The following is a 26,543-nucleotide window of genomic DNA, read 5'->3' as shown; positions in this document are numbered from 1 at the left end:
GCTCAGTTAAGTCTCTCTAGACAACACCGCCCTTCCACCCCCACCCCCAGCACAGCTCAAGGTTGCAGCTCTGCTGAGCCCTCTAGTGGCTACTGGGGTGACATGGCTCTTTCATGGAACGGATGAGAAAACTCAAAAGTTGCACTCGGGAAGCCAGCCTGTGTCACACCCGGTAGTGTACTTTAAAATAAAGTCTTGTTTCTCAGCTTCCTTTTCCTAAGATTTTTGAAAGGTCTCAGATACATTATCTTTCTTGAATGAAATCCCCCACTGCCTAGAATCTCCCCTTCCCAGGGTGTAGCAAGATAGAGCCATCATTCTTTCTTGGACAAGTAAAAAATGAGAACCTGGGGGACTTGGCAACTTTCCCGAGGGCTTTTTTTATTTTTATTTTTTACTTCCTCCACCTTCCCCATGGACATAGAGTTTATATATACATTCAAGATTTTTCAATATTACCTCATTTTCGGTATGGGTTGCAGATTGTGGAATCAGACTTCCAGGATCAAATTCCTGGCTCCCTCACTTATTAACTGGATAACTTTAAGAATGTCATTTAGCCTCTCTAAGTTTCTGTTTCAACTGTATAATAGAAGAATGAAAGAACCTACAGTATATATAGTTTGGGAAGGGAGAACTATGATAATGAATGGAAAAGTGCTAGGTCTGGCATGCTGAAAGTGCTCAGCAAACATTAGCTATTTTTATTTTTATTCAAAGCTTCTGTCTCGTGCACACCATGTCTACCCATTTGGTACAGAAAAATACTGTCTTTACATAGGACACAAAGGTACATATGCAAAATAAATTCATAAGCAACCTATATTTTCCTAAAGTGGCTAAGCTAATAGTGACCTGAGGTTATGGGCAAGGGGGCAAATTTGTTTGAATCAATCAGTGCAAAGGGTATCAGGATGGATAGGGATCCATCCAAAGGAATCCAAGGGGCCTGAAATTCTCATGGAGGAGCTGTGTTTTGTACACAGGTGTCCTTCCTCCCACCCATCCTCCCCCCCCCCCCCCCCCCACCATCTGCATCTGTGAGCATTCAGGGTGACTCAGGGAGCTCGGCCTGAGTGCACAGTGGTGCAAAAGCAAGAAAGTTCCAGGGCAAGGCAGGGCACAGAGCACTCCAAAGCCAGAAAGCCCAAGCCAATCAGATTCCCCACCCAGGACTCTAAAAGGTGGCAGAGCCTCATGGCCCAAAGTCCAAGCACAGCAGGAAAGTGGCCAGAGAACCTGATAGGTAGAAACCTGATAGAAAGTGTCAGAAAAGTTAAAGCTGAAGAGCTCACAACACCCACAGGCCCAGAGAAAGGTCAGTGTGAGTTGAGCAGCTGTTCCATCTGGTGCCAGAGGCCTTGGCTGTTGTCTTCTACAGGCAGGCAGTTTAGGCCTCCCTGATCAGCCCCACCTAGAAAAGCCAATTCTTCTGCTCTTAAAGGGAACTTGCTTGTTTCTAGCAGAGTCTTACTCTTGGTGGGCAAAACTGCCTCTTAAGTATGAATGGGAAGAAGGGCGCAGAGAGCGCGTCCAGGGGTTCAACTGGCTCCACAGGAAGGTGCTCATGGCTGGAGCGTGAGTCTCCATGTTACCAGAACTGCACGCGTTTCTTTCCGAGGCAGGCAGGGGCCTTGGCTGCCAGGGACCCTGACAAGCCGCGACTTGAGCTGTGCCTTAGAGCCTGGGTTGGCTTGAGAGCGGTATAGAGGAGGGAGGGAGGGCATTCCTGGAAAGGGGGTGGGGTGGGGAGGTGAGGGGAACAGCATGAGCAAAGGCACGAAGGAAGAATGAATCTGCTGCGCGCAGAGAATGGCATAGAGACTTCACTGATTGGAGCCGGGAGTTCTTGCAGGGGGATGAAGGCAGCTATGATTGGACAACTAAAGTGGGGCCAGATTTGGAGGGCTTTGAATGCCCGACTGAGAAGCACTCAACCCAGCTCCTGACTTGCGATTTCCGTTCAAGACTGAATTACCGAAAGGGTGGTTAATTCCAAAGGGCGTTCTTCTTTGGGGGCTCCTGAAAAGTCAGCTTATCCTCTTACCTGCCTTCCAATTCTCTTCCCTCGCCCAGGGAGAAAGCAACCCTCACTTTGTCGAGGGGAGGGGTAGTGCATAATGTTGCTCAATTTCACTCCCCCCCCTCCATTTGAAGATGCAAGGTAAAAAAAAAAACAAAAAAACAAAGAAAAACGCCAAATTCCATTTCCACGCCAAATATTATATTTGGTTTCTCCTCCTCCTCCTCCTCACGCAAGTTCTCTTTCTCTCGCCGGCACCTCCCCCACGTTTTCCTGCTCTCCTCCAGCGAGCGGCTAGGCCGGTCCCCTCCTCCGCCCCCGCGGCGCGCGTTCCGGGCCGAGCTGGCCCGAGCCCGCCCTGCGCCCCCGTGCGCCCCCGTGCGCCCCCCTCCCGGTCCCCCGCGCCCGCGCCCGCGCCCGCGCCCGTAACCCGCACACGCTGGTCCACGCCCCCCCGCCCCCCCCGCCGCGGCCGAGCGGTAGGTGTTTTGCCGTCTGCGCCGGGCCGCAGTGCGGCTGCGCGCACCAGGCTGCCTCCCGGGCTGGCAGGGCAGCGGCGGCCGCGGTGGCGGCGGGGCCGGGAGCGAGCGGCGGCGGCGGCGGCGGCGGCGGCGTGGGGAGTGGCGTGGAGCCGAGCTGGGGCTGCAGCAGCGCGGGCCCCCGGAGTAGAAAGCCCCGGGGCAAGGAAGGAAGGCCAGGCCGCGGAGTCCCTGAGCAGCCATTCTTGGATTTGGGGGAGCCTCGCCCCCCCCACACCTCGGCTTCAGACGTCCCCTCCTCATCCCCCCTAGCCCCGGCCGCTGACGGGAGGAGGCGGCGGCGGCGGCGGGGGGCTGAGGGGCGCCGCCATGCCTCTCCCGCGGTGAAGCGTCCCTGCCGTGAGGAGCCGCTCGGTCTCCCCGGTGATGTCCCCCAGGCGGCAGGCGAAAGCGACTCACTCGAGCCCTGGGGTAAAGGCCTAGCTTATTCAGCTTCCTTCCTCCTCCTCCTCCTCCTCCTCTCCCCCTTCGTCCTCCCCCCCGCCCCCCCGTCTCTTCCCTCACCCTTCCCCGCGCCCCCATCTTCCCTCCCTCCCTCCCTCCCACCCCTCCAGCAGCGATGGCAGAGGAACAACAACAGCCGCCACCACAGCAGCCTGATGCCCATCAGCAGCTCCCCCCCAGCGCCCCCAACTCGGGGGTGGCTCTGCCAGCCCTTGTGCCTGGGCTGCCAGGGACAGAGGCCAGCGCGCTGCAACACAAGATCAAGAACTCCATCTGGTAAGAGGATCCTCCATCGCTGGGGTAGAAAAGCCCAGGCACATTTCTGCTGCAAAGGGGGTGGGGGGCGGCGGGCGGCGGGCGGCGGGCGGCGGGCGGCGGGCGGAGGAGGCGGCGGCGGATGCATTCATTGAATGTGGGTATCCAGAGTCGGGTGCATATTTATAGGACCTCTGGAGGTGTGGGGGCTTTGCAGCAGCCTCTGGTCTCCAGAGCCCAAAAAATGCCTTTACCCCCTACTCAATTGTGAGTGTAGATGAAAACAAGTTTTTTTTTTTTTAATGTGTTTTTTTTTTTTTCACTTCTGTGTGAGGGGAATAGGGGTCGAAATTTTAAGTCATATTGTATGGTGGTGGCATGAATTTGGGACTGAGGAATGTGTAATGTGTTTACTCCTTTTTGCAATCACACAAGGGAGGAAGAAGTGTATTGTGAATTTTCACCAAACAGACATTGTGCGTAAGAATATTAACATGCAGCACAAAACCTAATGTGTCTCTCTTCCTTTCCGTTGGTTTAGCAGCTATTTCTGGATGTTTTCGCCTTCTTTATTCTGAGATTAAATTTCCTTTCCAGGGAGTGTTATTTGCATGATGGTGAAGAAAGGGCTTCTTTAGGACAAGGTATTTTAACGTGGTAGTTTACATTACAAAGTGATTTTTTTTTTTTTAAATTTAAGAACACGTTTTAATTTAAAATGTCTTGCTATTTCGTGGCTTTTTAGAAACCATAGATGAGATATCCTTTGCTATTTCCGTACTTGTATGAGAATTTACAATATTTCAGCATTAGGTTAAACTCTGAAAGGCTGGTGGTAGTCTTTTAATAATTAAATACCCTGAGTTAAGTCTGTCTAACGTTAGAGCCATTGTAAATATTCTTTGAACATGAACTTAGATTATTTCTGTAGGATTCTTCATTGATTGACATTTTAAAAAAATGTAGTGCTATTTTAAAAATGGAAAGCAATATTTGGAATTTGGTCTAAGAGATTGCTTTTAATAGAAGTTTTAAAATAGAATTGAATGTGGTATAAAACAAGCTCTGATTTTAAAAATGAAATCTTGCATGTCCATCATTGAATATGACTACTAAAATATCAAAACTCCTTACTTTTATTGCAATTAAGAAGAAATGCATCATAAAAACAAGTGGCATTGCTGTACAATATTCAGACACTTAAAGATAGTCACAGTTTTTGAACACAAAATTAAGGTTTGTTATATAGTGATTTTTGTTATTTCTTGGCTTACATCCGTGTTGTCATGATGCTAATATGAAGTAGGTCAGTGCAGGCTTAAATAGTTTCTTACTACACAGTAATTGGCAGTTGAGGATCTTGCTTTCAGTTTTAATTTTGAAATGAAGTTTAAATATTTTAAAGGAAAGGTTTTTGGCTTTGATAATCCGTGGTCCTGTTTTGGCAACTTGAATAGGTCAGATAAGTTTGTCTTCTATGTGTGTGTGAAAGAAAGGGAGAGAAGCCTTTATTCTTTGATGGGTACCCTCATCTCCTTTTAAAATCTGTTATTTAAAGGGAGAGATGGTTCATCTTCTGCTTACCATCAAGGTTTCCAGAAATCAGTAAGGTTCCCCCCCACCCCCCCGCCGCCTATTAACTTGTAACTTAGTGTCTCTGAAATTATCAATGAATTGCATTAAACACTTTGGTTTTTACATTCAAGGTAAGGGATATCCAAATTAAAGGACTAAAGGCACATTTTAAAAAGGCACATTTTAAGAAAGGCACATTTTAAAAGTTGAATTAATAATGTATATTTTAATTTTTTATGAGAACAACAATAGGGGAAAGGAAACTCCACTTTATATTTCTAATATACGAGCAAAGTGTATAGCCAACTGACTGAATAATGATAGTGGTAATTTTTGGTAAATTGTGATTTAATTATTCTTTAACTGATAATTTATATTTACACATTCATTACAGCTTAACTTCACTGACTCTACTGTGAGAAAAAACTTATCCTGAAGTAGAGTGCACTTCATTTTTTGCTACTTGCTCAGAAAAAATAGCAGGCACCAACACCGTAATCCCCAAATACACAATTTTGTATCTTTATTTAAAAATTGTCATGGCACACTTACTAGCGTTTAATTTTCAAGTGTAGAAATCCTATTTGCAAAAAACGATTTCTTTATATTATGTTTAGAACTTTGGAGTAAACAACACTGGTGGATATAATTAATATATAGTCTCATATCCTCTGCTTTACAGGACTGGATTTATATTATTCATCAAGTGACTATATAAAATAAAGATGCTAGAAAGTGAAAGCTCCTTCACCACCACCTCCTATGAACTACTATATATATGCTAAATTAAAATTTTTAATGGGTAAGGTTGCTAAGTTCAGCAATTTCAGCCCCCTTGCTCTCCTCATTTCACGTTTTGTGAAGGAACAGTATCTTTTTATCAGTTATTTTATAACTTGTTATCAGTTATTTTATAACTTGATAATGCTCTGAGAGATCAGTTTTGTACTACTTTCTGCATCAACCGTTGGTATCATTTCTAGTGAAAATTTTAAATTACATTAAGCCAAAATGTGGCATTTAAAAATTATCAAGTGGGTTTTGCATTTAGGTTGATCATAGTTTCTAAATTATTGAACTTGCAGATCACAAACAAGTCTGTACTTGTTTTCCTTTTCAACAGATATAGTATGTAAGGTGGGTCGTTAGCTGGACAGTTATTTATTATTTCAGTTCATAATTACTACATCCTGTTTGTTAAACTAAAATGCTATTTGATAAAAGTATGTCCATTGTAATTTCAAGCATTAAGTAGGACTTTGGAAAAAAAATTTCTGTTCAAAGTTGAAATCATGGTACCTAATGAGATCAGAAACTATATTTCATAAGAATTGGAAATAAAATTTTTTAAGGTAGTCCTAGAAAATAAGAATCTGCAAACCTGATAGTGTGGTAGTATTTGTGTAATATATTTATGAATATCATCAGCTTAAGTCCAAGTTAACAAGCCTGCACTATTCTTGACCTTCCTCATTCCTACTCCATAGACAAAGGTCCACATCACTTAGTACTTTGAAAGGAGATTTATTTGCAGAGATGCATTTTAATACTGAATATGCTGTGAAAATATTGTTTGTATTTTTAAACAATAGAATTCTAATATATTCTTTAATTTAAAAGAAAAGGAAAACTAGCAGTATGTCTTTTTTCTAAATGAAAATCTGTCCTGGCAACCTAAAACAGCCACAGCTAACCTCACTGCAAACTTCTCAAACTTACATTGCACCTAAAAAAAAGAAATACCAAAGTATGTTTTTCTTTCCTCTTATCTCCTAGTATCTTCCTTGTTTAAAAGAGAAAAAAAAATTGTATTTAGTTTAGCTGTATGTATATATATTCTAAGTGCTTTCTTTTCTATTTTACAACAGTTTTACTTGAAACCTTGATAGAATAAAATTCTGAGGAAAAAATGGGATAGAAAAAATTACGTTTGATATCTCTTCTGTCTCTTTGTGATTATTTATAAGAATAATCATATTTTCATGGATGGGAGTGATTTATATATTTGCAGTTAGGCTATAACATAAACAACAAAGCCTTCACCTAGAAAATCAGAAGAAATCTTGATGGTTTATTGTAGAAAATGTTCTAAATACTGTATTTACTCAACAAATGAATTCAGGGATTTTTAAAAGGTTTAATTGTCATCAGTTGTTATTTTTATTTACGTAAGCTTTTATTTGTAAGTAAGACTGTACAAACCATTTCTTTAACGGTCCTGTAAGATGTATCATTGTTCTACCCATTTTTTGGAAACTGATAAATTGAATGACAGGGAAGCTAGGATTCCTGTCATTCATTATCAGACCCTGGAAGTGCTCTGGCCAGAGTTCCTTGTCTTATTCAGTTCTGTAAGTCCTGCGGACTTCTGAATGTCATGCATTTTAGACTTAAAAATTATTAATAAAGTGGAATTATATATGTGGGCTATTTGGATATTTTCTAAATTCTAATTTAAACCCAAATTCAGCAATTTTGTTTTACTTTCTTATTTATTAGTTACAGTGAGCAAAGTCCGGTGATGATCCAAAGGTTTACCTGGTGATGGCATATTAAACCTGATTTCTGTCCCATATACTAGAACTCAGCAGTTCCATTTTATCCTTGGTTCTGGGTCAGGGCATTTATTAGTTCTGTCTGAGAAATAGTTATTGTTCCTTCCATGGCAGGGGAAACATTTACTATAAAGTTTATAACATTAGTGTTTACTTTAACTGTAAGTCCCTGATCTTCATTTTGCTTTAAAATTAGAGACTAAGTACATTAGCTGGCTTTTATATATTTTTTATTAGTTGGTTGAACATTCTGCTTGCCCTGAGTTCAGCCTGTCTTCCATACCAAGCACACCAAGGGTGCTTTTGTTTGTTTCTATTGAGGCCAGCTGTGATGGTTGCATCCCAACACTGAGTGTTTGTGATTCCAGAAAGAAGGCAGTTCCTTGCTCTCCTCTATGATTTGAAACTAATTAAATTGTCTTCCCTATTGACCAAAGAAGGCAAGTTAAGCAATTTCAATCCCCTGGATTTTCTGGCCTAATGTTTAGCTCTTAGGTAATGGATGCATGTGTGTATAAATAATTTACCAATTTGTTCTCCCCACTGGGGAGGGGTATTTATTTATTTAAATATTTTATTTATTTATTTATTCATAGACACACACACACACACACACACACACACACAGAGGCAGAGACACAGGCAGAGGGAGAGGGAGAAGCAGGCTCCATGCAGGGAGCCCGATGTGGGACTCCATCCTGGGTCTCCAGGATCATGCCCCGGGTTGCAGGCAGCGCTAAACCGCTGCGCCACTGGGGCTGCCCAAGGTGGGAGGGGTCTTTAATGTTGTGTGCAAAACTGACTTGGTTTCTATCTCACTATTAATTTTTGGTATTATTGGAGGAAATGAGCTTCACAGTGGTGGAAAGACAGAAGTGTTTTATCCGTTATGAAAGAATGCTTTAAGTAAAAACTTATGTCAGAACTTGTGTCAGATCACTTTTTATATTAGAAAAAGTGTTGCACACAAAAATGTACAAATGAAAGTAATTAAAATGAGCATTATCATTTCTTCAAATTTGAACACTAATCAAGAACAGTGTGTGATTACTCACCTGAATATTTGCTGTATATACAAAGTACTGTGCTAGAGAGTAACATTTGAGGAATGCCCATTCACTTGTGTTAACCTTGTAATATTAACTTAAGGAAAAGGTGCAATAAACTTTTTTATTCAGTTAGGGAAACAAGGAAAGAGGTGACAAGTGCCAAAGTGTGAGAAAAGTAGACCTTCGTTTCCTTGTCAGTAAAAGGAATGATTTATACTAGATGACCTTGCAGGTTCCTTTAGCTTAACTTTCTATGCCTCTGTTACTAAATTAATATTGACAGCAATAATAAAACATACCATAAGCACAGTGAAAGACTAACAGAATTAACTAATCACAGGCAATCAACAGAACCATTTTCAATGGACGAATTGTTAGGATTTGTCTGTGTTTCCTTGGGTGTTAGCCCAGGAAGACTGTCTGAAGGTGTTACTCACTTCTTGTTACCTTGTGCAAGAGTTCTGTATATGAGATTCAGTCTGCAAATATTTATTGAGCATGCATTACATTTAAAGTATTCTAAGAGCCGTTGTTGATTATGCAAAAATATGTAAGTCTCTGCCGCAGTCCATGTTGGGGAGTTTACTAGTTGAGAGATTGCACTAGGGGGACTATTTGTGTGCTTGTTTTGTTTTGTTTTGCTTCTAAAGAGGTTCTCACTCCTTATAAGCACCTCACATAGGAACTTTTTCCTATTGTAATAATGTAATATTTTAAGGCAGTAGCAGATGTTATATTGTCAGTTTGGTTATATAAATAAGAAAGGTGTATTTTATTTTCAGAGTAATTCAGTGTAGTGTTGAGCTTCCCAACTTTCCTCTTCATTTAGGGTAGACTTTTTAATGTATAACTGTGACAGTTCTTTAAACCTATAAAGAACAAGACAGTAAGATAGTTATTCCACATCTCTGACCAAACTAGACCAGTCTTATCCTCTTTTTCCACTAATCTCTGTATTTAGTGGCTCTCTCTTCTGCTTTGTTGAAGGTTTTAAGAGTACACGTTAAGAGGAGCAGCATAGACCAAAAGGAGGAAGGATCTTCTGTCCTGGGCAGGATAATAAATAAGGAACAATAAGCTCTGAGGCCTTAATGCACTTTATTGTTGACTATGAGATTAAGATAGTTAACACTTAACCAATATGAATAGAAACTTTAAAATATGATTTAGTTTTTCTTTCTTGAGACATTTAGTTTTTTTCTGTTTATGGACTGTAGTATTTCCTATCTATAAGAGGAAATAGAAGACCACTAGGTTTGGTTAATTATGCATAGTATAGTTATCAGACATCTATTATAATAGCTCATATATATATATATATATATATATATATATAATGAAAAATCGTGTGGGAGGTGAGGTTTTATATTCCTCATACCTAAGAACAAACCAAAAACATAAGATATTCCTTGCTATTTGAGTCTCTGGTTTCTGAATTCAGAGAGTGAGAGGTCAGTGACAGATTCCAGTCTGTTATGTCTTGGAATTTTGAAAGGCAAGAGTCCATAAGATGTGAAATACCATCTCCTCCAAATAGCCTTATCTTAAAAAAAAAAAAAAAATTACCTGAACTCATTCATAGTCTGAGTTTAGATAACAGAAGATACCTTTACACTCATTCCAACAGGATTAACAAACTAATTTGAATTTACATGCTAAATCTGATTGATTAGTGATACCTGCCAAGGCCATGGGGATAGAAGTGAACTATTGGTTATCTTGGAGGATGTGAGTCCCTAGGGCTATGGTGTTACAATTTATGAGGCCTCATTTTAAGATACAAACCAAACATCAGGTGCACTTGGGTTTGTGTTTTTCTTTCTGTGCTTATATTTTTTTATTTCTCGGTGACTTTTCTACTTTGATCACCACCTTGTACTATCAAGTAGGTACAAGATGAGAACAGGAGATTACTGCATTAAGTGGCTACTGCAGTTTGCTCTAACCCATTTTCTTTCCTTTTATGATCTTGCTTCTCTGTTTATGCCTGTGCTAGTCTCTTTACCTGCTGTTTTAAAAACCTTTCTTTAAAAACAAACTTTTTTTTTCCTGCTGATACAAAGGTTTAACTTTAGAATTCAACTCCTGTGCTACTGTTTCCATGAAATTTTTCTCAACTCAAGGAAGAGTGATCTGAGTTGTGTAAATAAACTTTTTTCAGTGATTTAGGCTAGCCTTACCTGTGATGGGCCCATTTTAGTTAATTTTTACTGCATTTACATGAAACATTCTCATTTTTTAATATGTAGTTTATAGGAATTCAGAGACTTAGTATACCTGAAACAAAGCAGCCAGTGCATAATAAGTAATTTACAGTATGACAGTAAAATATTTTATTTATATGGAGTAGCCAAGTACTTGCCATTGTTTTTGCAGTATGTATGAAATTTTAAAAATTTATTTGGATAAGAGTGTCACTTACTGACATCTTGCTTGTAGTAAGGTTGGAGCTTTTGAGATCCTTGGAAAATGTATTTGAACAACATGCTTCAGTTATTTTAAGTGAATCACTTTGCTAATTTGATTGCAGTTATTAGATCTGTTACTTGCATGTATATATAAGCAATCTATGATCTAAACTATAACTGCCAGATTATTATATGCATGATCCCTTTTTCTGAAGCAGGAGATAGTTAAAAGCAGTATTTGGCCAAATTTTGTACATATAAGTTTCAAAGAAGTGAGAAGGTCAAGAACTAATCCTGAATTTACAGAATCAAGTGGTCAAGGAAAACTGAATTCCGTATACCTTTATTTTAATGTCTACTGTATACAGGCATAGGAGAACTAAAAAGTAATGAACACCACTCTCCATTTAAAACATTCCCTCCTTGTGTAGTAGTTGCATGCATCATCAGTAGAATTTAACAAAAGTAAGATTTTGTTAAATGCAGTGATATGGTATAATCAGTGGTATTAAAAAATAGAGAGATGAGAGAGGGATTCAGTAGGATATAATATTCTTATTGGCAAAATTCAGTATTGTGACCTTAACAAAAATCAAGGGATAGGCTGTTGATCCACATACACCTAATGATATGCTTACTGGCAAATCTCTATTCCCACTAGCAGGAATTAGATTCATAATTGTTGATGACAATAAGCCTTGCCAGTAACGTGAATAATTAGGGGAAGATAGGTTAGATCAAAATTTGCTTGGTTGGAGAGTGGGGTTTCCACCAATCATAATTCTCTCAATGAAATACAAAGATAGAAGATATAAAATAATAATAGAGAACCAGAGGACCAGGAACTGCTGTTAGTTTTAGAAGGTGGCTGTGTACCATGAGTTGATTATCTTTGAATAATGGCCACTTCATGAAGAGGATTAGAATATTACTATATGAGGGGGTTCCTCATATACCTCACTTGACCCATACTTTGGCTATGTCTTAGCATCTGTATCTGTGTACTTTCCCATTATTGGATGAAGTTTATTTTCCCCTTTGGATTCATCCCTTTCCATATATTTAGGGAATTTGTTCTAATACATACCTTTTCTGTCAGCATCATCAAACTGTTCTTTTCTACAGGCTGCTTTTCCTGTGACTTTATACATGCTTATGACTTCCTTAAAGCAGCAGCAAACAACTTGGAGAAAAGTTTTTGCAGTAAAACAGAGTTGATCTTTCAGTGACCTAAAGAGCTCATTCGTAGTCTAAGAAAAAAAGTCATTAGGTAAGTGAATGAAGAATGTAAATACTCATTTTATAAGAATAATAATACAGTTAACAATGCAAAAATCTTTATTCGATAATAAAAAATAAAGCAGAAAAGTGCTATTTTTTTGACCACTAAGAAGAGATTTAAGAAACATGGTAACTATTGCTAGTTGATCTCACCCCTTATTTTACTATTTTCCTTAACCCTTTCCCTCCCCTCCAGTCTCTCATTTATTATCTTATTGTGTGATATGTAAGCCCACTTGTATATATGGTGGAATAAGTGAACATACATTCTAAAAGTGTTAATTGGTTTTGCACTTTGGTGGTAGAAACAATGTATGCTCCCCCCCCCCTTATTATATTCTCAAAATTTTCTTGAATGAGCAAGCATTATCTTTAGTTTAGAAAAATTCAAACAAGTGAAATAATGCTTTGTCTACCCTGCTGCACTTCCTTTTAGCTGCCATCTGTCCATCAGCTCACCACCCCGACTCTGCTAGATCTCTCTTCTCTTGTCCTTTTTGACTCTTGCAGTCTGGCTTCCTGTTCTTCTTGCCAACTTAGTGGCCTTTTTTCAATTTTTATCTTTTATTACGTCTTCAACTCTTCTTGTTACCGTGATTCCTCTGCAGTTGGGAATTCTCATTCATTCCTTTTTGAGAGCTGCCTTTGTGTCAGCTACTCTGCCAGGCATTGAGGATTCCATGGGCAAAGATGCAAGATTCTTATTTTTGTGGATCTTATTTCTGATTGACATTTTATTTTTCCTGCTGCTTTCTTGTAGATGCACTTTAATTTTGAATATCCAGACACTTCTCAACCATCCTTTTTTTTTTCCCCTCTGTTCACTTCTTTGCTAAAGTCAGAAATAGATGGGCTGACCAGACAAATCTAATGACATCTGCTTATTCATTTGCTAGAGTACAGGTAGCTACCAACTGTCATTGTAAACTTGGCATTTTCACAGTAATCCTTCTTCTATGCCATAGTGTCTTGCTACCTCAGTTGGCTTTCATTTCTAGCTATTCTACTTCTGTGGGTAGTAGATGGCACCTGTTGGTAGTAGATGGCACCTGTTCCTTCATTCCATCAGGCTAGCAGTGTTGGCTTCTTATTTGATTTTTTTCTTATCCCTATGCCTAATATTTTAACAAGTTGCCAAGTTTGCAGTGTCACTTAAGTTCCTTCCTCTTCCCTACATTTCCACTGCCAGGACCATAGTTCAGTGCTTTACCATCTCGTTCCTGGATTATTACAGTGGCACCATAGTTGCTCTCTGCTCCTGGCCTTTCCCCTCACTGAACTGTGTTGTATATTGCTGCTAAAATAAGTCTTCAAATATGTCCTTTTCCATGTAGTCTTCTTTAAGTAACCTATAATAGTTTCACCTTGCCCACCGTATCGGATCTAAAGATTTCTGTGAGGTTTCAAGGCCTGTATTATCTAGCCCCATACAATCAGTCAAACCCGATTTCTTTCTGTCCACCACTGTTGAACTCCTGTCAGGTAAGCACTTCAGTGTCTACCTTCTATTTTGTGGTGCTCCTTTTATTCTTACTTTTTATACCTTTTCTGGAATCTCTACTACTCTGTATCCAAATCCTGCTTAATTAAGTTTTAACCATTTTTGAAGTCATAGCTCATATTATTGTACTATAAAACATTTTTTAGCTACTATAGTCTACATTGGCCTTTTCTTGATCTTTAACTGTATAGTCATGTCTTACAATTAAACACTTAATCACTTTCATTTTTGTCCTGTGCTGTTCTAATAGACAATAAGTTCTTTGAAGCTAGGGGAACACCTTTTGCATCTTTCTATTTCTTGTCTAGCAGTAAGTACTAGTGAATACTATTTTTGTCTACTGCATTCTTAGAGATACTTGATTTTTTTTCCTGCTTATTAATGTTTCTGTATTTGATATATTTGATGTGGTAATTTTCTCCCCAAATAAGTTATTAAACTTGTGCTGCATTTTACAGAATAGAGTACTTACAGCAATTGATTTTTTTAAATTGCATTCATTGGTGAAGCTGAAGTAATCATTTATTTAGAGTTTTAGTAATACTAATCAAATGTTTTTTACTCTATATCTAGATTAAAAAATAATTTATGCCCCAAGTGAGAGCCATTGTGTCCCTCATTTTATTTTTTTATTTTTATTTTTTTTGTGTGTGTGTTTCCCTCATTTTAATAATAATGCACAAATGACTCCTACATAACCTTTTATGAATGAGTATAGGAGTATTTAGCTAGGGTTTTGTGAGCTCATCAGTTATCTGTGTTCCAGCCTATTTCCCAAGAGATAGAGTTGGAATTTTGAAGAACCCCTTAACATTGACCTGGAGATAGCTTCTTTTAAATTTGTTTCTGGTGGAGGGTTTGCCCTACTGATTTTAGGGGCCAAGACCCAAGGCAAGGCTAAGGTAACTTGTTCAGTCATGGCTAAAGTGTGAAGACAGCAAAGGAAACCTGTCACTTAGGGCAGATAACTGAGGGAGGTGGATTGATTGAGGAGGTAACAAGGGAATGAACGAAATAGGAAAGCAATTTTGAAGGTCCAAAGTGTTTCAGGTTCATAAAACAGGTGACAGTCTGTTCGACCTTTCTATTTGTCTGACATAAAGACTTTTTGTTTTTTTAGTCTGATATTCTTTTTTTTTTTTTTTTTCGGAGAGGTAAAACTAGTTTTTATTTATTATTTTTTAAAAAGATTTTATTTATTCATGAGAGACATACAGAGAGAGAGGCAGAGGCACAGGCAGAGGGAGAAGTAGGCTCCATGCCAGATGTGGGACTTATCACGCCCTGAGCGAAAGGCAGACAGTCAACCACTGAGCCACCCAGGCTTCCCCAAACAACTAGTTTTTAAAAGACCCTTTCAGCTTTAAAAATGTATTTATATGATGCTATTTGGTATGTTAGAGCAGTGAGTAGTTCTCTTCTGGCATCATATTAGTATTACCTTAGAACTTGTTGGAAATGTAAATTTTGGGGCTCCACCTCAGATTTACTGTAATAGAAACTCTGGGGGTATAGCCAGCAGTCTTTGTTTTACTAGTCCTTAAGGTGATTCTAATACTGAAGTTTGAGAATCCCTTACTTAGAGGATATATTTTCTGCTAAACAATAGTAAGCCACAGTCTTCTGTGGCAGTATTTTAGTGTTCTTGACCCTTGAGTACCCCAGCTAGAGTCAATAACTTCTTTATTTTAATTTTTTAGTATTTGAATGTTATTGTTATAGCATTATTTACACTGTGTTGCAAAAGATTTTCACTAAACTGAGTTCTTTACTTTCATCAATTGTATATTAAATGAATTGATGAATAAAAATTAAAGACAGCGCATAGTCATCATTGCACTCAGCCCTGATCAACAATTAAAAAAGACAGACAGACATACACAAAATACCAGATATCACAGGTGCAAGACAGCATGGGATATATAACCTAGGGCCAGCAAGCTTCTACTTTGAAGGGCCAGATGGTAAATTCTTTTGGCTTTGTAGGACATAGGGCCTCTGTTGGAACTACTTTACTCTATTATTGTTATCAAGAAAGTAGCCACAGAAAGAATATATATGTATGTATGTATATAAAGAATGAATGGCTGGATTTGTTCCATTACTGCCAGGATTTGGCCCTTCGGCAGCAGTTTGTGGACCTCTATATCCCAAACTATTTGCAGAATACAATAATGGTTCTCGATCTTCACTCCCTTTTATTGACAAACAGTGGAAGACAGTCACCTGCTTGATATTAATTGTCTTATAATTCTCCCTTAGGTAACCCCAGGATTATGTATAAAGTATATTAGAATGCAAACAAGAAAGAGTTATATTCTAGGGATAGTCTTACCTTAGCTCTTATGATGATGATAATAATAATAAAGTATACTGACTTACTGCTTCTGATGTGAGAATTGAGGTCTCAGGGCAAACTGCTGCCTGAAAAACTGGAGACAATTAGATACAGAAAATCAAAGCTTATGAATGGCAAAAGCCTAGGAGTAGAAGCCCCACAGCTGAAGCCACTATAGGTAGGAACACCTTTAAGTTTAGTGAATGAATTGCTGGAGGCTCTGAGTGGGCTAGCTTGAGAGTTGAAAACCATGGAGGCCGAGTCTTGGGGGTTGGGGGGTGTGTGTCTTTCCTGAGTCTCCCTTCCAGTAACCCTACCAGGTTCTTCTTGTGAGGATCAGAGAAAAATCTTTTACTGCCTGTGGATTGTGGAGGATTTCAGGAGTTTGCAGGGAGGGGCAGGTAGGGAGGAAGAGAAAAGTAATCATTTTGAAATATACCCAGAGCTCTCTGTTCTCTTTGACAAAGCTTATTTCAAGGGAAAGTATTTTACCAGAACCTAACCAACAGGGGCTCTAGGAAAGCCTTCTTGGCCCGGGGGAAGGGAAATAATCTCACTAAAAGACTGAGACCTAATCATAGGACAATAGAGGACATGCCTCTCTCCAATTTTAGCACCATGCCAGTAGGACTCCTGTATAACAGGATTGAATCTAAAACAAGTGTAAGCCTCACACCTTATTTAAAAAGAGTCTCCAGGAATTCCCAAAGTGAACATGGGAGACCAAAAGAAAGACATTGGAGAAAATTTCAGCCTTAGACATCATAGCTACAGCAAACAAACAAGCCTAACTCCCAGTCAATAAACATAAAACTCACACTAAAGGTCTGTCTACCTCAGTTCCTTTTACCCAACATTATCTATCTATCTTTCTTTCTTTCTTTCTTTCTTTCTTTCTTTCTTTCTTTCTTTCTTTCTTTCAATATATCGCTTTCAACAAAAGATTATAAGGCATGTTTACAGGCAAAAAACCCCACAATCTGAAGAGGTAAATGAAGCATAAGAACCAGACTCAGATATGACATAGATTTTGGAATCACACTGTGGATTTAAAATTATGCTTAATATGCTAAGAGCTCTAATGGAAAAAATAGATGTCTTGTAGAAATGGATGGGTAATGTGGACAGAAAAATGGAAGCTCTAAGAAATAATCCAAAGGAAATGCTAGAAGTAAAAAACACTGTAACAAATGACGAATGCCTTTGTTGGGCCCATTAGTAGACTGGGCATGACTGAGGAAAGAATCAGTGAGCATGAAGATATATCAATATCAATAGAAATTTCCACAACTAAAATGCAAAGAGAAAAAAAATGAGAGATGGAACCAGAGTAACCAAGAACTGTGGGACAGTTATAAAAGTGCAACATATGCATAATTGGGATGTAACAAGGGGAAGAGAGAAAGGAACCAGGAGTATTTGAAGTATAATAGGTAAGAATTTTCCAAAATTAAAGACTCCAAAATCGAGGAAGCTCATAGATACCAAGTAGGACAAATAAGAACAACAAAAAGATCTACTCCTACACACATTACATTCAATCTGCAGAAAATCAAAGACAAAGATAAAATCTTGAAAGAAGCCCCAGGGAAATAACCACCTTACCTATAAAGGAACAAGGAAACAATTATCTCAGACTTTTCTTTTTTAAGATTTTATTTATTTATCATTTATGATAGACACATAAAGAGAGAGGCAGAGACACAGATAGGGGCAGAAGCAGGTTCCCAGCAAGGAGTCTATCCCAGACCCCAGGATCATGCCCAGCAGATGCTCAACCGCTGAGCCACACAGGCATCCCCAATTATCTCAGACTTCTATTCAGAAACCAAGAAAGAAAGGAGAGAGTAAAGTATTTAGAGTTGAAAGAAGAAATCACCAACCTAGAATTCTGTATCTAGTGAAATCATCCTTCAGAAGTGAAGGAGAAGTAAAAATTTTCTCAGACAAAAATTGAAAGAGTTTTTAACTAGTAGACTGGCTTTACAAACATGTTAAAAGTTCTTCAAAGAGAGAGAAAATGGTCTAGGTCAGAAACTTAAATCTACGTGAAGGAGAAAAAAATGAAATCTTATTTTTCTTCTATTTAATTGATCTAACAGATAATAGTTCAAAAGTGATGTATTTGGTGATTATAGCTTATGAATAAGTGAAATGAATGACAGCAATGTTAAGAAACAGGAGGGAGGAATTGGGAATCCTCTTAAATACTTGTAATAACTGAAGTAGTATAGTGTTGTCTTAAAAGTGGACTTGGATTAGTCATAAAGGTATATTGCAAACCCTACAGTAACCACTAAAAAGATTTTAAAAGGAAGTGTAATTGATATGCTAAAAGAATAGAGAAAATCGAGTCATATAAGATGTTCAGATAAAACCAGAGAAAGCAGATATAGAGAAGACAAAAAAAATAAAAACAAAGAAAAAGAGCAATGAAGAGTAAATATTTAAAATATGGTACATACAAATTCAGCTATATCAATAATCACTTCAAGTGTGCATGTCCAAAATACACCAATTAAAAGAGACTTTTATAGTAGATTAAAAAACTAAAACAACTGCCTTTTGCTCTACCCAAAGAAGGCTCCAGTATTAATCTGAGTTCCCCTTATAACTTAGAGGGAAACTTTCAAGATGTCCAGAGCCTTGATAGCCTACAAATGAAGGAGGAGGACGTTCTTAAATTCGTTGCAGTAGGAACTCACTTACGTGGCACCAACCTTGACTTCCAAATGAAACAGTACATCTACAAAAGGAAAAATTATGGCATCTACAGTATAAATCTGAAGAGAACCTGGGAGAAGCTTCTGCAGACAGCTCATGCCATAGTTGCCACTGAAAACCCAGCTGTTGTCTGTGTCATATCATTGGGAATACTGGCCAGTTAGCTCTGCTGAAATTTGCTGCTGCCACTGGAGCCATTCCTATTGCTGGCCACTTCACTCTGGAACCTTCACAAACAAGCTCCAGGCAGCCTTCTGCGAGCTGAGACTTCTGGTGGTTACTGATCCCAGGGCTGACCACCAGCCTCTCACAGAGGCATCTTATGTTAACCTGCCTACTATTGCTCTGACACAGACTCTCTGTGCTCCATGGGCATCGCCATCCCTTGCAACAACAAGGGAGCTCACTCATTGGGTCTGATGTGGTGGATGTTGGCCCCAGAAGTTTTGCACGTGTGTGGCACCATTTCCTGTGAACACCCATGGGAGGTTGTCCCTGATCTCTACTTCTGCAGAGATCCTGAAGAGATTGAAAAGGAAGAGCAGGCCACTGCTGAAAAGGCTATAACCAAGGAGGAATTTCAGGGTAAATGGACTGCTCCAGGTCCTGAATTCACTGCAACTCAACCTGAAGTCACAGACTGGTCCATAGGCATGCAGATGCCCTGTTCTGCAGTTCTCTACCAAAGACTGGAACACTCAGCTACCGCTGAAAACAGGTCTGCAGTTTCTGCTGCTCAAGCCGTTACATGTGTAGGAACAACTACTGAGTGGTTTTAAGCTCTTCCAGAAGGAGAAACAAAATGGAAATAAGGTTAATGGAAAATAAATGGTTTCTAAAAGTTGGAAAAAAAAACCCAAGACAACTCGTCTACAAGTCCCTTTAGACTTTGGTACTTTTATTATTTAGTAATGAGTTATTTGTAACATGCTTCATCAATATGTTGTAACACTAAATTTGAGAACTTAGAAGTTGCCAGTAAATGATGAGATACTTAAATTATAAAGAACTCAAGGGAAAATGGCCATGTTTTTGTGGGGTTTTTAAAGTTTTTATTTTAATTCTGGCTAGTTAATATACGTAGGAATAATTAGCTTTAGGTATAAAATACAGTGATTGAACAATGTCATACATCACCCAGTACTCATACCACAAGTGCACTCTTTAATCCCCATTACCTATTTTACCTGTCCCTCTACCTACCTCCCTTCTGGTAACCATCATTTTTTTCTCAAATAATTAAGAGTCTGTTTCTTGGTTTGTGTTTGTCGGTCTCCTCCTTTGCTTGCTTTGTTTCTTAAATTCTACATATAGGTGAAATCATATGGTATCTGTCTTTCTGTGACTTACTTCACTTAGCATAAGACTCTCTAGCTCTATCCATGTCATTGCAAATGACAAGATTTCATTCTTTTTTATGGCTGAATAATATTCCATTTTATATACATCACATCTTCTTTGCCGGTTCATCAATCAGTGGACACTTGGGCTGCTTCCATATGTTGGCTATTGTAGATAATGCTGTTGTAAACAATAGGGGTACATGTATGCCTTTGAATGAGTGTGTTTTTGTATTCTTTGGATAGATACCCATTAGTGTGATTGCTGGGTTGTAGGTAGGTTTATTTTTAACGTTTTGAGGAACCTCCAGAGTGGCTGCACCAGTTTGCATTCACACCAACAGAGCACACGAGTTCCTTTTTCTCCACATCCTCAAAAATGGCCATGTTTTATGTCCAGTTTTCTGTGTAAACTATTTAATTTACTCTGTTAGAATAAATTTTACAAGTCATTTTACAACTGACCATTTCTTGTGTACGTTCTGATTTTTAAGCACTTTTTTTTGTATATTTTTTTATTGGAGTTTGATTTGCCGACATATAGCATATCATCCAGTGCTCATCCCATCAAGTGCCCCCCTCAGTGCCCGTCACCCAGTCACCCCATCCCACCACCCACCTCCCCTTCCACTACCCCTTGTTCGTTTCCCAGAGTTAGGAGTCTCATGTTCTGTTACTCTCTCTGATATTTCCCACTCATTTTGTCTCCTTTCCCCTATAATCCCTTGCACTACTTTTTATATTCCCCAAATGAATGAGACCATATAATGTTTGTCCTTTTTTAAGCACTTTGAATGAGATAATTTACATACCATTAAGTTTACCTGCTTTAATTTTTTTTAAATTTTTTAAATTTATTTATGATAGTCACAGAGAGAGAGAGAGAGAGAGAGAGAGGCAGAGACATAGGCAGAGGGAGAAGCAGGCTCCATGCACCGGGAGCTCGATGTGGGATTCGATCCCGGGTCTCCAGGATCGCGCCCTGGGCCAAAGGCAGGCGCCAAACCGCTGCGCCACCCAGGGATCCCAAGTTTACCTGCTTTAAGGATATAATTCAGTGGTTTTTAGTATGTTTTTGAAGTTGTGCAATCATTACTGTGATTTCATTTTTTTTTAAAGCAGTTGAAAAGTGGGGGCACCTGGATGGATGGCTCAGTGTTGAGTGTGTCTGCCTTCTGCTCAGGTCATGATCCTAGGGTTTTGGGATCAAGTCCCATATTGGGCTCCCTGCAGGGAGCCTGCTTCTCCCTGTGCCTATGTCTCTGCCTCTTTCTCTGTTTCTCATGAATAAATAAATAAAAATCTTAAAAACAAAAAAAGCAATTGAAAAGTGAATTATACTGACTGGAGTGATTAGAAGTGGAAAGGTTATTTATCTAATCATAATCCTGAAAGTTCGAAGGCAGTAGGAGCCATTAAAATAATGTTTTTGTTTTAATGTTAATGAGACAATAGAATGGGGATTTGTAGAAACCCAAAAGATGAAGTTGTAATTGCTCAATACTTTTTCTCTGTGGCCTTTCCTTGCCCTTATCCTCTGTGGACCAGTCTTTAGATATGTCAAAAAGCTTTCTTCTATTTAGATGCTTACTGCTTTTAAAAAAAAAAATTTGTCTCGGTACTGCATTAAGCTTCACATAACTGGTCAAATACTTGAGTCTTCCTATGGTACTTAACTATTCTCTAAAAAAAAAAAAAAAAAAAAAAAACTATTCTCTGACATTTCAACTGTATGTATTTGTAATTATAGAGCATGACATGTTAGCTGTTACTATTTTCTGTAATGTATTTTCAACCAGTGAGATATTTGTACTTGCCTAAATTAATTTTTGTAAGATACTTAGAAAATTTCTCTGCCAAGCATAAAACCTAGAATGACTTTTATTTAAAAAAAAAAAACTTTAACAATTTTAAAGTAAAAACGAATCACAAAGAGACAGTCCACTGTAGTGGTGTTAAGTCATTACAGTGAAATTAGTTGCCTACGTTTGCTACACAGGTCACATAACTTTTCTTCTTCTTCTTTTTTTTTTTTTAGATTTTATTTATTTATTCATGAGAGACAGAGAGAGAAAGGGAGAGAGAGGGAGGTGGAGATACAGGCAGAGGGAGAAGCAGGCTCCATGCAGGGAGCCCAATGTGGGACTTGATCCTGGGACTCCAGGATCACGCCCTGGGCCGAAGGCAGGCACTAAACCGCTGAGCCACCCAGGTATCCCCTAGGTCACATAACTTTTAAAAATTGTTTCCTTTATTAGTAGAATGGAAATAGTAATAGTGCTTACCTTGTAAGGTTTGTGGTGAAGATTAAATGAGATAACATATAAAACACTTGGTGTAGAATCTGGCACATGGTAAAAACTTGATAAATCTTGGCTGTTACTTTTAACCACAATAAATTCAAAGAACTTTTTCACTTGACCACACAGTCTGTTACTATGATTACTTCTTATTACTGTATTACTGTAGTGTGACAGAGGAGACCATGATGATATTTGAGACAACAGTTATCGAGGCAGAGAGGGAACAGCAAATGCAAAGGTGAGAAGGCTGCAGCAAGGAGGCCGAATAGCCAGAGTGTGGAGAGTGTGCTGGAGTGTGGCAGTGAGGTCAGAAGTAAAGGAGGGGCAGATTTTGTAGGTCCTTGCAGGTCTAGTAAGCACTAAAACTTAGACTCTTATTCTGGGTGTAAGGGGGTAAGGTTCTGAGCAGAGGAGTGATACAACCTTACTGATGTTTTAATAAAACTCACTGGGTTGCTTTGTGGAGAAGAGAGTATAGAAGGGCAGGGACTGAAAACAAAGAGACTAGGTTATGTCAGGTCACTGACATTTTACACCAGGGTGTGTGAGTGTTCTTGTAAAAGATTAAGTATTTTAAATATTGGTAAGTGGCGGTCTCAGAGTGTTGCAGTTAGCTATGAGTGATTTCATTTTCTTTACACTTTTCTCTATTTTCCAAAAGATTTTAAAGAGTACTTTTTTTTTTTTTTTTAAGATTTTATTTATTTATTCATGAGAGACACAGAGAGAGAGAGAGGCAGGCAGAGGCAGGTAGGGACACAGGCAGAGGGCCCGATGTGGGACTTGATCCCAGGACTCCAGGACTATGGGATCTGGGCCGAAGGCAGGCGCTAAACCACTGAGCCACCCAGGGACCCCTAAAGAGTATACTTTTGTAATCATAAACGTAACTGTTATCACTAAGCAGAGCTGTGATAATAACAGCAAAAAATTATGTAATATATTAGGCACTCTGATTAGAAGGACATACTTGCATATTAAGTATACTATCATAAGTGCTGTTACTAAAATCTGAAAGATTTGCCATCAAAGAGACTAAATATGTCTATCAGAATGTAATAAAGTACCAGGTATTTGGAATAGATGATATAAGAGTCTTCCCTGAACTTTTACCTTAGGTAAACTTAATCACTCTCCTCCTAGGTCCTAATTCTTGTTACTATACAATTCTAATAAAATAACTGTATAATTTTATAGCCTCCTCTGTTGGAATATCAGCACCACAAAGACAGGAATTGTATGTCTCTCACTTAAAGATATATCCCTAGTGCAGAATGTGTATGCATGAACGTATGAGCTAACTCAGGAAGTATCAAACAATTTTTAGATGTCAGTTGTGGGTCTGGTGTAGTTTTTCCTGCTGTTCTTCCTCCTATGTAACAGTGTCCACCCTCTCGTGTAGTGTTTAAGTTACTAAGTATAGTAGAAGTTATGAACAAAAATAGCAAACTAGTTTACCAGTAAAAATCTTTTCTCTATACACCATTTTCAACAGTATAAAAGATGGCTTATCTTAATTTTTGCTTATAGATGACCTTTTTGAATGTGTAATTTATTAATATAGATAGCATTACCAAATAGAAATCCTATCAGAACTTAAATTAGTATGTATAATCTCAAATTTTTGGGTGCTTTTTAGCTTGAACTATAAAGCATTTTTCTGAAACTCCACTGTATCCTTTTCTCCCAGTGTGGTGGGTTTTACTGGTATATGTTGTATATACTTTGTTGAAAAGATGTGTTCAGTGCGCTTACTAGAGATTTGTTAAAATTCTTTATATTTCACTGGTAACATAGAGAAGGAGAAAAAGCGACTTTGTGGTGTTGATGCCATACTTTTTTATTTTTAACCTCTGGAAATTATGACATATCATATTAGTATAGCCTAATTTCTTGTTGAAAATTAAGTATGAGGGAAGTCTGGCATATTGACAACCTGTGCACCTACCTGTGATCCTTAAGGCTTAATTTTGGGTCATGTGATTTCTTTCTTGAAAGCTGTTTCCAGAGAATTCAATATTAACTAAATACTTATGTTTTTATGTCCATCTTAAATCTTTAAAAAAATCTTTCTGATCACTTTTGTTTTCTTGGAGAGTTTTTATTCACTATTTCTTGCTCCTAGGGGATTTTTGAAGTTTTTAAAAAACAAAACACAGAGAACTTCAAAAAGTTTCTCCTATGTTAAAATGGATATAAAGAACCTCCAGACAGAAAGAAAGCTCCTTTGTTTTCTTTGGTTGGTGGTTTATCACTTCCACTCTCATCTCTGTTGGGTGCCCCTGTTCTTTTGTGTTTATGTTCTTCCTTTCTGGAGGGACACACAGTATATGGAAAAATTTATTTATATAAATTATATCATAACGATAAAGAAAACTCTGAATACTAGTGGTTAGATTACATCAGCGTCACATTTTTGTTGTGGTAAATGACACATCTTAACGAAGTCTAAGTATTTATAGTTTTCTCTCTGTATTACTTTCTTGTTCCATCTTTGCTTCTAGCCCATTTAAGTCCCGATTTTCTTTCTCAGTTCTTTTTATCACTTTGTCTTTTTCCCTGCCAGTTCTGCCTCTGAAGTGGGCATGTAGCATCTGTTTGTGACCCTAAAGCTATTCCTTACTTTCTGTCCTTCCCTAGGTGTTTCCCTAGGATATCTAATGTTGTATGCCTATACCTGTACTTCCTCTTAATCTTTATAGTTAATCACCACTTTCTCACCTCTCCTTCTAGTCATTATTCTAGGCGGACTCTCTTTATTAGTTGTTACACCTACTTCTTTAAGCTTGTATTCAATGTGGATCAGCTAGTCTAAAACAAGACATGAGATAACCGAGAAATTTTGAAGAGAAGTATTTCCTCACAGCGCTCATGTTAATAGAATATAAGGCGTTTGTAGCAGATAATTCAGAATCTTTTAGTTTGTCTTCCTGAATTTTTTCTCCACCCCTCTTTTTCTGTTGTTTTATTCTTATCCTTTCTACCTTTTACCTTTTTCTCTAACTCCCACTTTTCTCTCCCCAGAACAGAAACAGAAAATCTACCTGTAATTCATTACAATTTTATCTCTGCCTTTTCCACATTTGGAATCTTAGAAGTTGTCAGCTTTATATTTATCAGGTTATTTGAAAGCCTAATGAGGTGGTTTTAAGAAGAGATGTAATGAGCCTTTGCTATGAAAAAGATTACGTAAAATCATTTAATACTGTAGGAAAGGTGTGAGTCAGCAGGCAAGTTTGACAGAAGGAAAGGGTTGTGCTAGGCTGATTGCTTGCTTGCCTTGGTCTCCAGGTATAATTCCAACCAGTTGAAGATGGAGAGGAATGAAGCGAAAAGGACAATTTGGGATTCCTAACTCCTGAAGTGAGATGTAAAATGTTACGAATACAATAAAGTTTCAATCCATTTGGATAGAAGTACAACTTATATCTTGTTTTATTTCAGTAAGAAAATGAGTTCTCCATCATTGTTTAAAATCATTTTTTTTTAAGTAAATTGGAATGTGTATTCCAGCCTTGACAGTGCAGTGTGAAGAACTTAGATGTTGCTTAGAAAACTGTTCTCCTGGATGAAGGCAATGAACTGTGAAGGACTAGAATCAAAACCCAGCCAGAGGAATCAGTTTTATAGGAAATTGTTTTGGGATGTCAGTGCTACAGTATGTTTGCTACTTGATTATATAGCTGAGGTTACATGTGTTTAATCGTTGTGAGGACTTAAAGAAATAAATAGGCTTTGGAGTGAGTGTGGGAGATTAAAAAACAAAACAAGATTTTATATCTTGGACTTGTATTTTTGGCTTTTTGGGATTAGATCTCATTCCTTGAGTTCCAAGTACAAAACTGTTAACATTTGGTAATCTTTAATGATGAAATCTTGTTTGTTACTGACATTCATGTTCTTTTCCTAAAACTTAGAATCATAATCAAGTTGTATATTAATTTTAATACAAATATATGATACAAACCAGTGGGAGGATTACTTAGGAAATTATATTAATGCAATTGCTTAACTGTTTGAAAGACAGAAAGAATAAATTTAGAGGCTGAACTCAACAGCAGGTCATCAGAACAATTACAGATGAGTAAATGGTTCAGTGAATTAAAACTGGGATGATTTAAAAACAAAACAAAACAACAAACCTAGAACAGACTAGAAATGAACTTATTGTAGAGTGGGAGATTTTTTTCTTTTAGAAGAGGTAGAAA

General features: G+C 38.3%; 1 protein-coding gene and 1 pseudogene across 2 annotated transcripts in view; both read left to right on the top strand.

The window, feature by feature from the left end:
• The first annotated feature begins 2,499 nt into the window (after nucleotides 1-2,499).
• RFX7 (regulatory factor X7) overlaps nucleotides 2,500-26,543 on the top strand; it is a 131,252-nt gene continuing 107,208 nt past the window's right edge. Inside the window, exons 1-2 of one of the 2 annotated variants that reach the window (XM_072738590.1) lie at nucleotides 2,500-2,973; nucleotides 3,117-3,282. In XM_072738590.1, coding sequence (XP_072594691.1) covers nucleotides 3,122-3,282 — 161 coding nt within the window. In that variant the 5' untranslated portion in view covers nucleotides 2,500-2,973; nucleotides 3,117-3,121. Of the gene's footprint in view, nucleotides 2,974-3,106; nucleotides 3,283-11,973; nucleotides 12,119-26,543 lie in introns of those variants that run through there. The other variant, XM_025997325.2, reaches the window with a different exon arrangement.
• On the top strand, nucleotides 17,159-19,594 carry LOC112916953 (small ribosomal subunit protein uS2 pseudogene; annotated as a pseudogene).

The sequence above is a fragment of the Vulpes vulpes genome, chromosome 15 (genome assembly GCF_048418805.1).
Source record: "Vulpes vulpes isolate BD-2025 chromosome 15, VulVul3, whole genome shotgun sequence".
Taxonomy (NCBI): domain Eukaryota; kingdom Metazoa; phylum Chordata; class Mammalia; order Carnivora; family Canidae; genus Vulpes; species Vulpes vulpes.
Note: the sequence above shows the minus strand (reverse complement) of the source record. Positions and strands in the feature narration are given on the sequence as shown.